General features: G+C 42.3%; 1 protein-coding gene across 2 annotated transcripts; it reads right to left on the reverse strand.

Annotated features, from left to right (window-relative positions):
- Positions 1-4,313: 4,313 nt before the first annotated feature.
- On the reverse strand, positions 4,314-8,461 carry LOC115167984 (uncharacterized). Of its 2 annotated transcripts, none has more exons than XM_029722925.1 (7): positions 8,351-8,461; positions 7,829-8,158; positions 6,446-6,502; positions 5,871-5,969; positions 5,726-5,754; positions 5,381-5,452; positions 4,314-5,292 (listed from the first exon to the last, which is right to left on the reverse strand). In XM_029722925.1, exons 1-7 carry the CDS (start codon positions 8,409-8,411, stop codon positions 5,248-5,250), a joined length of 693 nt encoding a protein of 230 aa, XP_029578785.1. In that variant the 5' UTR covers positions 8,412-8,461; the 3' UTR covers positions 4,314-5,247. The 2 variants fall into 2 exon arrangements, with proteins under 2 accessions (XP_029578785.1, XP_029578703.1); XM_029722843.1 differs by having other exon boundaries at positions 5,871-6,017.
- Positions 8,462-16,657: the final 8,196 nt, after the last annotated feature.

Here is a 16,657-nt window from a genome sequence, read left to right on the forward strand (position 1 = left end):
ACACATTGTACACTCATATGTCCAGAAACATATCAAGGGCCTGTTGCAAAAGGAAGGAGTTTTTGTTTCTAGCGAAGGACCTCCACTACATTTAACTCAGAAGTAGTGTACACACATTCAGTTACTTACAGTTGCATGGTACTGCCCATGCTATTGCTCCCACAGTTAATTGAGACGCAGACAGACAGAGGTACAAAGTGAGTGGACCCACTGCTGTCATTGTGTTACTGTTAAGTTGCTGCTGACTTCGGGCTGAATTGACAGGAGAAGCACAAGCTTAAATCAAACATTTGATGAAATCATTGATGTAACTCTGCAATATGCTTGAATGTTTGAGAAACTTTTGAATATCCCAAGTGGCCTCTAAAGGCCAGGGGCCATATGTATCAAGCGTTTCAGAGTAGTGCTGATCTAGGATCAGGGGACCCCTGTCCATGTATACTTATCAATTGAGATCTAAAAGGCAAAACTCATCCTAAATAAGTAATCTCTGACTTTCTTGATACATATGGCCCATGGGGCTATATCCATAGGATTAGGAATTAGAACATGGCTTTATCCTCAGACCACTTCTTAAGGCTGAGCGAGAGAGAGCGAGAGAGAGAAAGCATCAGAATCCTTCTCACCACAGTAGCAACTGAAACATATTTCAACACATTTGCAGATTTTTTTTATTTTTATATTGAGACATATTTACGCAATGTCATAGAAAGATACCGTGGAAACAGAGACACTGTTTTTGGCTGTGGGGTTGGTTTTAGGTTGTGGATTTTGCACATTCGGTCAGTCCAAAATTGACACCCTTTATAAAGATTTGCAAAAAGACAAAATAAATACAAATACTGAGCTATTACTAATACAATTTCTCAGTTAAAGAGATTTTGTTTAATAAGTAATATTTTCTTACTCAAAAAGATAGGTGTCCAAATTATTGCCACCCTGCGAGGATAATGGCACGGAAGCTTTTTCTAAAAAGATTTGAGAAAACATTGAGAGGGATTTTCCTTCATACAGAATCTTTCCAGATCCTTGATGTGCTTTGTCTGCACTTTTGGACTTCCCTCTTCAAGCCACAGGTTTTCAATGGGCTTCAAGTCTGGAGACTGAGATGTCCATGTGGGAGGACCACACGCCATATAATCACGTTACTTCAAGTTTACTTTGATATGATGGTTTGGCATATCAATATTTGCACATAAAGGCGTTTCCACCTCCATTTTTTGCATAATTTATTTTACAAACAAAATGATCACACCATGTCGAACGAACAAATTACCTGTCTGCATTTATAAAATTGTACTGAAACGTCCTGTTTCCGTCATAATTGCTTTTATACGGAATTACTTTACTCACATAAACAAATGGATGGGATCATGGTTAGTGAAATGCTTACTTACGGTTCCTTTTCCAACGATGCCTCTTACTGACAAAGAGATTAATTACAGAACAAATCCCAAAAATGCAATGTTTTTGTACCTGTCACGTCCTGGCCAGTATAAGGATGAATTGTTATTGTAGTTTGGTCAGGACGTGGCAGAGGGTATTTGTTTTATGTGGTTCGGGGTGGTGTTTTGGTAGAAGGGCGTTTGATTTAGTATTTCCGGGTTTTTTGGTTTATGGTTTATGTTTATGTATATGTATATGTGTAGTCTAGTGAGTGTGTTTCTATGGTTGGTTAATTGGGGTTGGGACTCTCAATTGAAGGCAGGTGTTTTCTCTTTGCCTTTGATTGAGAGTCCCATATATTAGGGTGTGTTTGTGTTTGTCATTTGTGGGAGATTGTTTCTTGTTTAGTGTGTGTGAGCCTAACAGGACTGTCTAGTAAATCGTGAGTACGTTGTTTATTATTTTGTGTTCATTTGTTGAGTTAATAAACTTCAAGATGAACATTCACAATTCTGCTGCATATTGGTCCTCCTTTTCCGACGATGATTTCGCCATATCGTCTGACGACGACGAAATCCCTGACAGAATCTCCCACCACCAAAGGACCAAGCAGCAGAGGAGGGAGCGACAGGTGGACTGTAAGGAACAGAGGGAATTTGAGTTGAGCAAAAGGGAGAAATGGACATGGGAGCAAGTTATGGCCGGAGAGGGCCCATGGAAAAAAGCTGGTAAGGACCGGGAATGTTACCGAGGAACACGACTGGCGTTGAAGCACAAGAGGCACCCCCAATAATTTTTTTTGGGGGGGCACACGGGTAGTTTGGCTAGGCCAAGGAAGAGCCAGAAGCCAACTACCCGTGGTTATATGGAGGAGCGTATGAGGTGGAGGGCGCCATGTTTCGCTGAGGTGCGCACTATCTCACCCATACGCACGCACAGTCTGGTGCGCGTTATTCCAGCCCCTCGCAGGTGCCGTGCTAGAGTGGGCATCCAGCCTGGTAGGAGGATGCCTGCACAGCGCATCTGGTCGCCGGTACGCCTCCTGGGACCAGGCTACCCAACTCCTGCTCTACGCACGGCAACCATCAGGCCCCTGCACAGCCCAGTCCGCCCTGTACGAGCACCCCGCTCGTACAGGGCTACTAGTTCCATCCAGCCAGGACGGGTTGTGCAGGAGGTAAGATCAAGACCGCCTGTGCGCCTCCATAGCCCGGTGTTTCCAGTGCCTGTCTCTCGTGCAGACCCGGAAATGCGTCAGTCCAGTCCGACTCGTCCTGTTTCCGCTCCCCGCACTAGCCTGGAGGTGCGTGTTCCCAGTCTGGCACGTCCAGTACCAGCACCACGCACCAGGCTTCAAGTGCGTCAGCCCAATCCGACTCGTCCTGTTCTCGCTCCCCGCACTAGCCTGGAGGTGCGTGTTCCCAGGCTGACAACTCCAGTACCAGCACCACGCACCAGGCTGTCAGTGCGCCGGCTCAGTCAAGAGTCGCCAGAGCCGCCCGTCAGTCAAGAGTCGCCAGAGCCGCCCGTCAGTCAAGAGTCGCCAGAGCCGCCCGTCAGTCAAGAGTCGCCAGAGCCGCCCGTCAGTCAGGAGTCGCCAGAGCCGCCCGTCAGTCAGGAGTCGCCAGAGCCGCCCGTCAGTCAGGAGTCGCCAGAGCCGCCCGTCAGTCAGGAGTCGCCAGAGCCGCCCGTCAGTCAGGAGTCGCCAGAGCCGCCCGTCAGTCAGGAGTCGCCAGAGCCGCCCGTCAGTCAGGAGCCGCCAGAGCCGCCCAGACTGCCCGGAGATGCCAGAGCCGGCCAGACTGCCCGGAGCTGCCAGAGCCGGCCAGACTGCCCGGAGCTGCCAGAGCCGGCCAGACTGCCCGGAGCTGCCAGAGCCGGCCAGACTGCCCGGAGCTGCCAGAGCCGGCCAGACTGCCCGGAGCTGCCAGAGTGGCCAGACTGCCCGGAGCTGCCAGAGTGGCCAGACTGCCCGGAGCTGCCAGAGTGGCACGACTGCCCGGATCAGCCAGAGTGGCCCATTTGCCCAGAGTCTGCTGATGACCAACATTCAAGGGAGTATAGCAGCAACCCTAAACTGAGTAAGCCAGACATTTCAGAACTTAAAGTAACTAACGGTTTAATTGATGAGTCTGCATACAGGGTGGAGAGAAGGAGGTCTGCCCATGATCCAGAGCAAGGGGAGTCTGCCTACGGTCCGAGGCTGATCGGGGTCGGCACTCTGGAGGACAATAGGCCGGAGCCTGAACCACCACCTGCATAGGTGGGTTGGGGAGGGGGGGTGTAGCACAAGTGCCGTCGGTGACGGCAGCCACCCTCCCTTCCCTCCCTTTAGTTTAGGGGGATTTTTGTTGTTGTTTGGGTTTTTTTGTTTTTCTTGAGGTGCTTCCGGGGTTAGCACCTTTAGGGGGGGGGGGGTACTGTCACGTCCTGGCCAGTATAAGGATTAATTGTTATTGTAGTTTGGTCAGGACGTGGCAGAGGGTATTTGTTTTATGTGGTTCGGGGTGGTGTTTTGGTAGAAGGGCGTTTGATTTAGTATTTCCGGGTTTTTTGGTTTATGGTCTATGTTTATGTATTTCTATGTGTAGTCTAGTGAGTGTGTTTCTATGGTTGGTTAATTGGGGTTGGGACTCTCAATTGAAGGCAGGTGTTTTCTCTTTGCCTTTGATTGAGAGTCCCATATATTAGGGTGTGTTTGTTTGTCATTTGTGGGAGATTGTTTCTTGTTTAGCGTGTGTGAGCCTAACAGGACTGTCTAGTAGATCGTGAGTACGTTGTTTATTATTTTGTGTTCATTTGTTGAGTTAATAAACTTCAAGATGAACATTCACAATTCTGCTGCATATTGGTCCTCCTTTTCCGACGATGATTTCGCCATATCGTCTGATGACGACGAAATCCCTGACAGTACCAAAACTCTGAAGTGGACATTCAAAACATTTAGTTTTATTAAGTCACTTTAGTCAATGTAATTTGAATCATGAGTAATGCAGGTAAAAACTAACATTGACTTTGTTATCAGCAAACATTTTCTAATAGATGTTTGTCTAAGAATCTGTTATTGTGCTGTATACACAAATAAAACATAACACCATCATTAAAATCACATCTTAGTGGCCAGTGTGGTGCAGCGGTTAGTACCATGGATCTTGGCACACATGCTCAGCTTAGGCTACCAGAGTCAGCATGGGTTTAATCCGACCCACTGCTCTTCTGACTCGCCAACTCTCCTACATGTCCGGTCTCTGCTTCACTGTCCTATCTCAATAAAATATTAACCTCTTAATAGATCTCTACAGATCGGTGTCCCACCCTCGGGACGGTTGAGCTAATGTGCGCTAATGTGATTAGTATGACGTTTTAAGTAACAAGAACATTTTCTAGGACATAGACATATCTTATATGGGCAGAAAGCTTGAATTCTTGTTAAATATAACCGCATTGTCCAATTTACAGTAGCTACTACAGTGAAAACATACCATGCTATTGTTTGTGGAATGTGCACAGTTATGTACTTGAAAATGTATATATTGACCAATTAGGCATATTTGGGCAGACTTGATACAACATTTTGAACAGAAATGCAATGGTTCATTGGATCAGTCTTAAACTTTACACATACACTGCTGCCATCAAGTGGGCAAAATCTACATTGTGGCTAGAGTCCTAAGTCAGATAATGGCCTTTCTCTTGCATTTCAAAGATGGAACAAAAAAAAATACAAAAAACCTGCATGTTTCTTTCTTTGTATTATCTTTTATCAGATCTAATGTGTTATTCTCCTACAATCATTTCACATTTACACAAACTTCAAAATGTTTCCTTTCAAATGGTATAAAGAATATGCATATCCTTGCTTCAGGGTATAACAGAGGAATAGGTCACTGTATCTTCATCCTGGACCTACAGAGACCACACACACACGCATAAAGGGTTTAAACAGTGTATAGGAGGTATACCATTACAGTATGTTCAGTATAGCTTCACTTACATCAACTCTATGATGGGGATTTTGATTGAAGTGGTCAATGGAGGAATAGGTCATTCTGTCAGCAGGTTGACTCTACAAGGGTCAAAAATGTGATTGAAACATGTATCATTTAAACTGGACATTAGTCTCAATGCTTGAAAACAACTTGGTCATATCATGTTCCAAATGTCCAAATAAAATGTATATTGATGTGGAGTGGAGTGGGTTACTGCATACAGACTCTATATGAGGAACAATGATAATCAATTCAAACAATGAATACAGTGTAAAACCTGTTAATTGCTGAGGGCAGAAGGTGTATTTATTAAGCCATGGTACATCAATAATATTATCTTTGTTACTCACAATGCTGTCATCAGCTGTCATTTGAGCTTCTGAAAAGAGCAACAACAAAAAACTGAAGAATTGATACATTGAAAGTGGCTCTATTACTGTGTCAGTGCTGAACTCCATTAAACCCCAAAAAGAAACAAAACAAAGTTATCTTTACTTGTTCTCCTTCTGCGTGCTATGATGACAGCAGCAACGACACACACAGCTGCTCCCACAGCCACTACTACTCCCATAGTGAGAATGAGGGTCTGAGAAACTGAGAGGACCAGAGAGGGGATGGGGGATTGATTTAGTGGGGGAGAACCTGAGAGAGGATGTAGAGCTGTTAACTCACAGTTAACTTTAGCAGGAAAGAAATCAGCGTTACACAGATGAGCAGAAATTCACATCGGAGCCAAGTAAAAAAACTTTAACATGAAAGTTTAGTTGCATATTGTCGCTGTCTGAAATCCTCTTATCTCCAGAACAGACACATTTTCAGACCATATTTTTCCATTACATTTATGTAAAGTGTTCTACATTTTCTTGGTCTTAGAGTCATGCAAAGTTCAGAGTACATTGAGGGAAGATACTTCTTTTAATACATAAAACATTAATAAAATTAGCAAACATTTCGTTACAAGGTCTTAATGCTCTGTGTATTGACCAAGGTAGTACATCTGACTTTGGCCCAATGCTGTCCCTCTCAATCTACTATACAACTGAGAATGGAAAAAGTATAAAATACAATACCAGCAGAAGATGGGGAGGTGGTTGAGAAGTCTGGTCTTGCAGTAGAGGCTGTACTCCCTGGATAGTAGTTGAAAACAAATAGAGTGACCTCTTTTCTTTGGTGAATAAGGGTGACATCACAGTACAGAATGGATCCACATCCACTGAATCACTCTGTGTTGCCTGTAGAGTTCTATACTGCAAAATGTTACATCTTTCTCTACTCCAATCAGTCAGATTAGAACAAATTCTTATTTACAATGACGGCCTACCAAAAGGCAAAAGGCCTCCTGCGGGGACAGGGGCCTGGGATAAAAACAAAATATAGGACAAAACATGAGGGTTGCAGTAGATATCGCAGATAGGGGGGAGTGAGGCCTAAGAGGGTTTTATAAATAAGCGTCAACCAGTGGGTCTTGAGACGGGTATACAGAGATGACCAGTTTACAGAGGAGTATAGAGTCCAGTGATGTGTCCTATAAGGAGCATTGGTGGCAAATCTGATGGCCGAATGGTAAATAACATCTAGCCGCTCGAGAGCACCCTTACCTGCCGATCTATAAATTATGTCTCCGTAATCTAGCATGGGTTGGATGCTCATCTGAATCAGGGTTAGTTTGGCAGCTGGGGTGACAAGTTTTTCCAAGACTTTTGATAAACAGGTCAAAATAGAAATAGGCCTATAACAGTTAGGATCAGCTTGATCTCCCCCTTAAATTAAATGACTAACAGTGGCTGCCTTCCAAGCAACGGGAACCTCCCCAGAGAGGAGAGACAGATTAAAAAGGTCAGAGATAGGCTTGGCGATTATAGGGGCAGCAACCTTAAAGAAGAAAGGGTCTTAACCATCTGACCCAGATCGTTTTTTGGGGTCAAGTTTAAGGAGCTCCTTTAGCACCTCAGACTCAGTGACCATCTGCAGGGAGAAACTTTGTAGCGGGCAGTGGAAAAAGAGGGAGGAACATCGGGGCTGGTCACATTAGAAGGGGTGGGTGATGAAGAATTGTTGGACGGGCAAGGAGGCGTGGCTGAGTCAAATAGGAATCCTGACTTAATGAAGTGGTGATTAAAGAGCTCAATCATTGGCTTCTTGTCAGTAACAACCACATCCTCAACATTAAGGGACATAGGCAACTGTGAGGAGGAGCAATATACAAGTAGAACTTCCTATGAATATGTTTGGGGCTGTTTTTACATGGCCAGTCTTATACTGTTGTGGAGTACTGTTGGTTGTCTTGATGGGAATTAGAGTAGTTACATCAGAACTGTCTGAAAAACAAAATCAAGTGAATTTCTCGACCCAGAAATAGGTATACAGTACTTGTTTGCTGTTTTGTATATGATTATAAACACTACACTTGTACACAGTGACATTTAAACTCTGATTTAAACAGTAATACTCACTGGTTAGAACAGACAGATGAACAGGGGCATCAGCTCCATGTTGTGGTTCAGTCTCTGTAAGGAACTGTCGACAGATGTAGACTCCAGCATCCTCAGCTCTGACATCACTAACATGTAGAGAACAGTCAGACCCTAAACTCAGTCTGTCTGCTCTCTCTGTCTGGTCAACTTTGATCTTCCCCAATACGACCTCTTCAACAGTAACAGTAGATCCAACACTGTTATAGATCCATGTAGTTGAGGAACAGTTTGGATAAACCACATTGTTACACGGCAGACTGACATCATCTCCCACTCTGGAGAACATAGAGAGAGTTTCTCCACTGACACCTGGAAGGAGTATGACATCAGATAATTATTAACTGGTAATACAGATGACATATTTCATAGGTATTCTTATTGATATTCTTCAGGTGTGAATAGTGTAATATACTGTTCAGTATGTATATTTTTCAGATTGATGGTTTTCCGTGTTGAATGATCTCTAACTAAATATTATTGTTATTCTCTCCTCTGTCTTACCTGATAGTAGGTACAAAACAGTCACAAGCAATTCCAAAAATGATTGAGGGACGTCAGCCATGATCCCTCTCTCTCTCTCCCCTCTGTTTCTGTCTCTTTCCTCTGTCAGAGTGTCTCAGCACTATGAGTTTCTCACCATACAGCAGCATCTCTATTCACCACTATAGCATCACTTCCTCAATGTGGTCATGTTTTTGTCTCTAGTTTCTGACACCTTTATAAGGGCACAAGACGAGACCCAGATGCAGACACGGGAGGCAGATGGTTTAAGTTTTTTATATTCATTATAATCCAAAAGGGTAGGCAAGAGAATGGTCTTGGACAGGCAAAAGGTCAAAATCAGTTCAGACTCCAGGAGGTACAGAGTGGCAGGCAGGCTCGAGGTCAGGGCAGGTAGAATGGTCAGGCAGGCAGGTACAGAGTCTGGAAACAGGCACGGGTCAAAACCGGGAGGACTAGCAAAAAGTGAATAGAAAAAGCAGGCGCACAGGAAAACCACGCTGGCTGACTTGAACATACAAGACGAACTGGCACAGAGAGACAGGAAACACAGGGATAAATACATCGGGGAAAACAAGCGACACCTGGAGGGAGTGAAGACAATCACAAGAACAGGTGAAACAGATCAGGGCGTGACAACCTTGGTCTCTTTTTTTCCACTTACTAGCTCTGACTATGCTGATAGCTATTTTATTGAGGAAAAATGTACTTACTATGACTGTGATACAGTATGTGGTTGTCCCACCTGGGACAAAAGATGAATGAAGTAATTACTAAATGACTCAAATGTAAATGTACATATATCATGACCTTCTGATGAAGCTACTGATCAGCACTGTTCTTCTCGTGACTGGTCGATACTTCAGTAATATGTCAAACACTGTCTTACTCTCTCAAGTCCAAAACACAATTTCAGCACTGTGTTCAACAAAATGTACCCAAATTAAATTAGAGACATATTCTGCCTATCCAGGTGTCAGACACTCTATGTTCTCCAGAGTGGGAGATGATGTCAGTCTGCCGTGTAACAATGTGGTTTATCCAGACTGCTCCTCAACTACATGGATCTATAACAGAGATGAATCTACTGGTACTATTGAAGAGGTCAATGGGAGAGGTCAGGAAAGGAAAACGTTCATCCACCTCTGGCCTGCTCGCCTCCCTACCTCTGAGGAAGCACAGTTCCCGCTCAGCCCAGTCAAAACTGTTCGCTGCTCTGGCACCCCAATGGTGGAACAAGCTCCCTCACGACGCCAGGACAGCGGAGTCAATCACCACCTTCCGGAGACACCTGAAACCCCACCTCTTTAAGGAATACCTGGGATAGGATAAAGTAATCATTCTACCCCCCCCCCCCCCCCGAAAGATTTAGATGCACTATTGTAAAGTGGTTGTTCCACTGGATATCATAAGGTGAATGCACCAATTTGTAAGTCGCTCTGGATAAGAGCGTCTGCTAAATGACTTAAATGTAAAAAAAAATGTAAATGTAAATGAAAACAAACTAACAGAACAGCCAGATTCAGTGTTGGGTCTATCTGTTCTCTACATGTTAGTGATGACAAAGCTGAGGATGCTGGAGTCTACATTTGTAAAGAGAACCTTAAGAATGGAACAAAATGTGGAGTGGATGAAGCATTTTATTTGTCACTTCTAAATAGTGAGTATTACTGTTTGAATACATTCAGTTTGATATATTAGATGTATTTGTGACAGTAAACTATCTCCTTTTCTTTCACAGTCTCCCAGTCTACGTCAATGACAGATACACAGCCTGATGGAACAGTGAAATGAACATGCAGTGAGCATGTTCAGCTATTTTGGAAACTGTAACCCACTCATCATTAGTGGTGTTACTCTGAGCTGGGTGGATGAGACCAGCTAACACAATGATCTCCCTGTGACATCACTCTGACTGTGACACTCCAGAGGGAGGACAACAACAGGAAGCTGACGTGTCAGCTGACTGAAAGGGGATAAGTGAAGACCTCCATTGACACCTCTATGTGTTCTTGTTATGTTCCTATAATCTGAATAACTTCACAAGATTTAATGACATTAAAGTGACTATCAAACCTGATCCTTTCTCCTGATATCAGTGATGAGTGAACAAACATACTGCTCTCTACTGTGTGTCTGATGATGAAGAGTTATTTTAAAGAGGATGTTCTTCTCCTGAACTAGATATTAAAGACAAGGGCACGGAAGATGGTGATGTCATCTCCACAGTCCCAGGAAAAAACCCTCCATCAGTATGATGTGTGCAGATATACTGTAGTACATCTTCCATGTGCCATCTTGATATGTAGAAGTTAGCAACGTTCCTGTAAAGCAGTGTTTCTTAAATGTTGGGTCAGGGTTGGTACCTTTAACGGCTTGAGACTGAGAATAGAGAAGAGACCTTTATTGACTTCACCTTTAAATTCTCAGTGACACAATTAACTGAAATATATCTCCCATTTCATCAATACATTCTTCCTCCCTAACATACACAGTAGAAATAGGATCTGTTTCTGCATGCGGTGTAAATGTTGAATTTGTGGTTGAGAGTACCAGTAGTTTGATTCCTGTCAGGACAACAATCAGAGCCCCACAGAACAGTGTCTGACAGATCAGTACTGGAATTAGTGGCCTTTCAGATAGAATAGCACTCTCTAGTGGTAGCAGTTGTAATGGGAGTTCCAGACAAAGCCTTTACTCTTCATAGTCAATCATTGACAATCTGCATTTTATTGTGAAAGTGCATGTTCGTCTTGTCACTGTTTGTCCCGTTATCCATGTTTCTACAATGATACTCCTGACTGCTAGTTAGCTCACTGTCGTCAACCATTTTCTAATGTGATAAACAGGCCCAAACCCTGCCCCCTCTAGCCTCTCTTATTGAATTCATGTTTTTCAGACAGTTCTGATAGAAAAACTCTGATTCCTGTCAAGAGAACCACCAGTACTCCACAGCAGTCTAAATCTTATAGTGTATAAACAGCCCCAAACAAATTTATAGGAAGTACTGCTTGTCTAGTTCTCTAGAAATTGAAGTGGAGAAAGACTTAGCAGATTGGTACAGCTTTGGGCCAAAGTCAGATGTATTACCTTGGTCAATACACAGAGTATGCAACTTAACTTGCCTTTCAGTCATTTAGCAGACACTCTTATCCAGAGTGACTTATAGGAGCAATTAGGGTTAAGTGCCTTGCTATTAACTATTTTCAGCTAGTCGGCTCAGGGATTCAAACCATCAACCTTTGTTTACTGGCCCAACACTCTCAACTGCTAGGCTACCTGCCTAGGCTACCTACCTACTGCTAGACTAACTTTCATGTTCAAGTTTTTTACTTTGCTGTGGTGCAGTTCACACTCTCATCCTGTGGACATTTCTGCTTGTCTGTGATGCCTAATACCACTACTCCATGTTTAAGATGTTATATACCGCTAAAGTTATTTAGTGGATGGTCTGAACAATCAAAGTAATCCATTAGGCATGAATGAAAACACTCAGCTAGATCTTTGGTGTTCAGACAGAGGTGGAGTTGTAGAGGTGTTTGGCTGATGGATATTGGTCTTCAGCATCCTCTATTGACCGTTGTGTGATACAAACTTTACTTTCATTTAAATCAATCTAAATGATTGACTGTGTTTAATCACTGTCTGTCTCATTGTCCAGGTACCAGTAATGCTGTTAAGTTGCCCATCAGTCACATCATGCTCTTTGTGACACTGACCATCGTGGCTGCCATAGTCACTATACACAACAAGGAGGAACCGCCCACCCAAGGCTCTGCCCCCACAAGCAGGTGAGAGTCACAGGCATTGGTCCAGTTCCACTTAGGTTCCTAACTCCTCCCACAACATCAGAGTTCACAGATCTGAAAGGACTGTATAGACCTAAACATTATGGATGGTTCCATCAATCCATAGAACATATGGAGCAAACAGCACATTACATTCACATATTCTGATCTTCAGATGTGTGAACTGAAATGGAATCAGGTCATAAATAGTAATTTAATATACTCATCTTGTCCATCTAATCCCCTATTAACTAGTTTGTCTTTATGGTCTGCTATAGAATGAATGGTGAGACATGTTGTCTGATGTGTTGTTTTGTTCTCTGTATAGAAGAAACCTCTGGTATGGAGTTTCATGTCCTGGAGGAATGACCCCTTGTTCCTCACTCTTCTCCCTGTGCTGGACTAAGACTTTCAAACTGTCTGTAGCTTTATTGATTAAGAGGATATTATACATGTTTTTTAAAGCTGATGTTCATCTATGATCGTGTAGAGTGTGTTGGAATATGTATTTATAGTTGTATTTTCATCTTTTAGTATCTTTAGTATTTAACATATTATTATTTTTTGCATGCAGTAGGGGTGATGACATCACTGAAGGAACGCATGGTCTATGTGAATGATACGTTGTTTTTTATTTTCTGTCCATTGTGAATGAAGTCAGCATAGAGAAATTCTGATTTTGTTTATCAATATGTTTTTTCCTAATCCAATTTGTCCAGATCAAAGTCTTTCATGGTTGTTAGAATGGATACTTCAGAGTACCATTCGGGAATGTTCTCATAGGATAGATGTTTCAGCGGTTGTCTATATTCTCAACCATTTGCAACCTTAGCTTACTCCGGGTTTGCGTGGTCTGGTGTGAATTTCATCATGAGTGGGTTTTATGCGTTTCAGTAGAAAAAGGCAGTTCCATGATGCCGACGTAATGTCTATGCTCATGTGGGCATGGCCACTGATTAGTTTATCTTTTTATGAAAATACATACTCTCATTTACAAGGTTAACTTCTTTGGGATAGGGGGCAGTATTTTCACGGCCGGATAAAAAACGTACCCGATTTAATCTGGTTACTATTCCTGCCCAGAAACTAGAATATGCATATAATTAGTAGATCTGGATAGAAAACACTCTGTTTGAATGGTGTCTGAATGGTGTCTGTGAGTATAACAGAACTCATATGGCAGGCCAAAACCTGAGAAGATTCCATACAGGAAGTGCCCTGTCTGACAATTTGTTGTCCTTCTGTTGCATCTCTATTGACATTACAGCATCTGTGCTGTAACGTGACACTTTCTAAGGCTTCCATTGGCTCTCTAAAGCCGCCAGAAAGTGGAATGGTGTGTCTGCTGTCTCTGGGCAAAGTATAGGAGCAGAGTTTGTAAGTGGTCAGCCTGGGGACAGTGAGACTGGAGATGCGCGGTCACGAGAACTCACCATGTTTTTCTTTCAGTCTTTGAACGAATACAACGTTGCCCGGTTGGAATATAATCGCTATTTTACGAGAAAAATAGCATAAAATGTATTTTAAACAGCGTTTGACATGGTTCTAAGTACGGTAATGGAATATTTTGCATTTTTTGTAACGAAATGTGCTCGCACGTTACCCTTCGGATAGCGACTTGAACGCACAAACAAAACGGAGGTATTTGGATATATCTATGGATTATTTGGAACCAAAACATTTGTTGTTGAAGTAGAAGTCCTGGGAGTGCATTCTGACGAAGAACAGCAAAGGTAATCCAATTTTTCTAATAGTAAATCTGAGTTTAGGTGACCCCGACGTTGGCGGATGTCAAAATAGCTAGCCGTGATGGCCGAGCTATGTACTCAGAATATTGCAAAATGTGCTTTCGCCAAAAAGCTATTTTAAAAATGGACATAGTGATTGCATAAAGGAGTTCTGTATCTATAATTCTTAAAATAATTGTTATGTATTTTGTCAACGTTTATCATGAGTAATTTAGTAAATTCACCGGAAGTTTTCGGTGGGTATGCTAGTTCTGAACATCACATGCTAATGTAAAAAGCTGTTTTTTGATATAAATATGAACTTGATTGAACAAAACATGCATGTATTGTATAACATAATGTCCTAAGAGTGTCATCTGATGAAGATCATCAAAGGTTAGTGCTGCATTTAGCTGTGGTTTGGGTTTATGTGACATATATGCTTGCTTGGAAAATGGCTGTGTAATTATTTGTGTCTATGTACTTTCCTAACATAATCTAATGTTTTTCTTTCGCTGTAAAGACTTTTTGAAATCGGACAATGTGGTTAGATTAACGAGAGTCTTATCTTTAAAATGGTGTAAAATAGTTGATTGTTTGAGAAAATTGAATTGTGGTATTTTAGTTGGTTTTGTATTTCGCGCCGTGCGATGCCATTGGCTGTTGGCTAGGGGTTCCGCAGGCGGAACGGGGTTCCGCTAGTGGAACCTCTGTCCTCAACAGGTTAACATCACATTACATCTTTTCACAAATAGTTTCATGTTTAATCACATATGTTTCACAATATTTAGATGTAAACCTGACAGCTGGGAAATGTACACATTAACATCTTCGGGATCTGTGATAAGCATGAGGTTGTAGGTGTCATGACGTGGCCCTTTCTGGGTGTAGATCATGTCTCCCCCCCCCCCACTCTCTCTCCTAACCCAGGTTTATTACCTCAGGTCGTAAATAACGGGTAGAAACTGCCATGCAGTATTGAGGGAGAGTCTCCCTGAACAGAGACTTGGCCAAACTCCAAAAATCCCAAAATGGGAGAATTAAACAATACTTCTCCTTTTGAGAATGTAGGAATGATCCGTGGACACTTAAGGGACAGTCATGTGGAGTGTGTTTCATAAGGTGATCTCATGAAGTACAGGAAGCACACATAACTGTATCTCTTAAAACTGCAACATTCACTCTACACCTATGGCAAAATGTGTAGAATTGCAGGAAATAACTAAAATAAGTAAACATTTCTATCCACCTTCAATAGGGGGGCAATAGGCTAGACATAAAAAAATAAGATTTTTCGTATTTTTGTCTTTTGCAAATAAATGTTCTGCTTCATTATGGCAACTGCTTCTTAGTGGAACAAAACGAAAAGAGATCCAATATGAGAGAACTACCCTATAGCCTAGCAGATAGCCTATCTCACATTTGAGAATTATACTGCCTCCTACTTACGAAGACAGTAAATTACAGAATAAACCCCAATAGGCAATACAATGTTTTTGTACTCTGGAGTGAATCAAAATGAAACATTCAGTTCTGATTTATTTCAATTTTATTAAGTCACTTTAGCTAATATAATTTTAAACATGATTAATGCAGGAAAAAATAGCAATGAGTTTGTTATCAGCAAAGCTAAAGTATGTTTTTAAGAAGCTGCTAATGTGCTACATACTAAATGAAAACGTAACACCAGTGTTCTACCTTATCCATCTAGAAATCATCATTAAAAACACATATTAGTGGCCTGTGTGTCACATCCTGACCAGTAAAAGGGGTTACTTGTTATAGTAGTTTGGTCAGGGCGTGGCAGGGGGTGTTTGTTTTGTGTGTTTTGGGGTTTTGATGTATGCTCTATATTTTATATTTCTATGTTCATTCTATGTTCCCTATCCTTGTTTTGTATTTCTGTGTTTTGGCCTGGTATGGCTCTCAATCAGGGACAGCTGTACTTCGTTGTCGCTGATTGGGAGCCATACTTAGGTAGCCCTTTTTCCACCTGTCTTTTGTGGGAAGTTGATTTTGCATAGTTGTGAGTAGCTTGCAATACTGTTCGTAAGTTGTGTTTTGCTTATTGTTTTGCTGGTTCACGTTTATTAAAATATGATGAACCCAACCCTCGCTGCGCTTTGGTCCCCTTCTTCTAACGACGGACGTCACACTGTGTGATCCAGCGGCTCACTTCACATGTGTGACGACCCTCCCACCCTGTTTGCCGAATTCTTTCGCTTTGCTCTTGTTTTCCTTAATAGGATGTCGGTGGGCGGAGCCGGGAAGGTCGTCAGCGAAATGGGATACACCTGGGCTCGGGTGTGTCCCAGGATAAATGCACCTCTTCCCCATTCATTAAGGAGACTCTCTCCATGCAGACACAGATTTTGGTTGTGGCATTTTTGTGGCTGTTTTTGGTTGTTTGCGTTGGCACCTTTCCACACCCCTCATTATCACATTTATGCATGCAACCACTCACTTACACTGCTGATTACTGACTACACACACCATTGCTAATTATATTTAGTTTACTTCAGTTAACCTCTACGGGCCACGGGGGCAGTATTGAGAATTTAGAAAGAAATATCGGCCCATTTTTAACTGCCTCTTACACCAACTCAGAAGCTAGGATATGCATATTATTAACACATTCGGATAGAAAACACTCTGAATTTTCTAAAACAGTTTGAATGGTGTCTGTAAGTATAACAAAACTCATATTGCAGGCAAAAACCTGTGAAAAATAGATTAAAAAAAATGAGAATTTTGTGACTGTACTATTTAGTGTCATTGTTTTAAAGATACCA

The sequence above is a fragment of the Salmo trutta genome, chromosome 1 (assembly GCF_901001165.1).
Source record: "Salmo trutta chromosome 1, fSalTru1.1, whole genome shotgun sequence".
Taxonomy (NCBI): Eukaryota; Metazoa; Chordata; class Actinopteri; order Salmoniformes; family Salmonidae; genus Salmo; species Salmo trutta.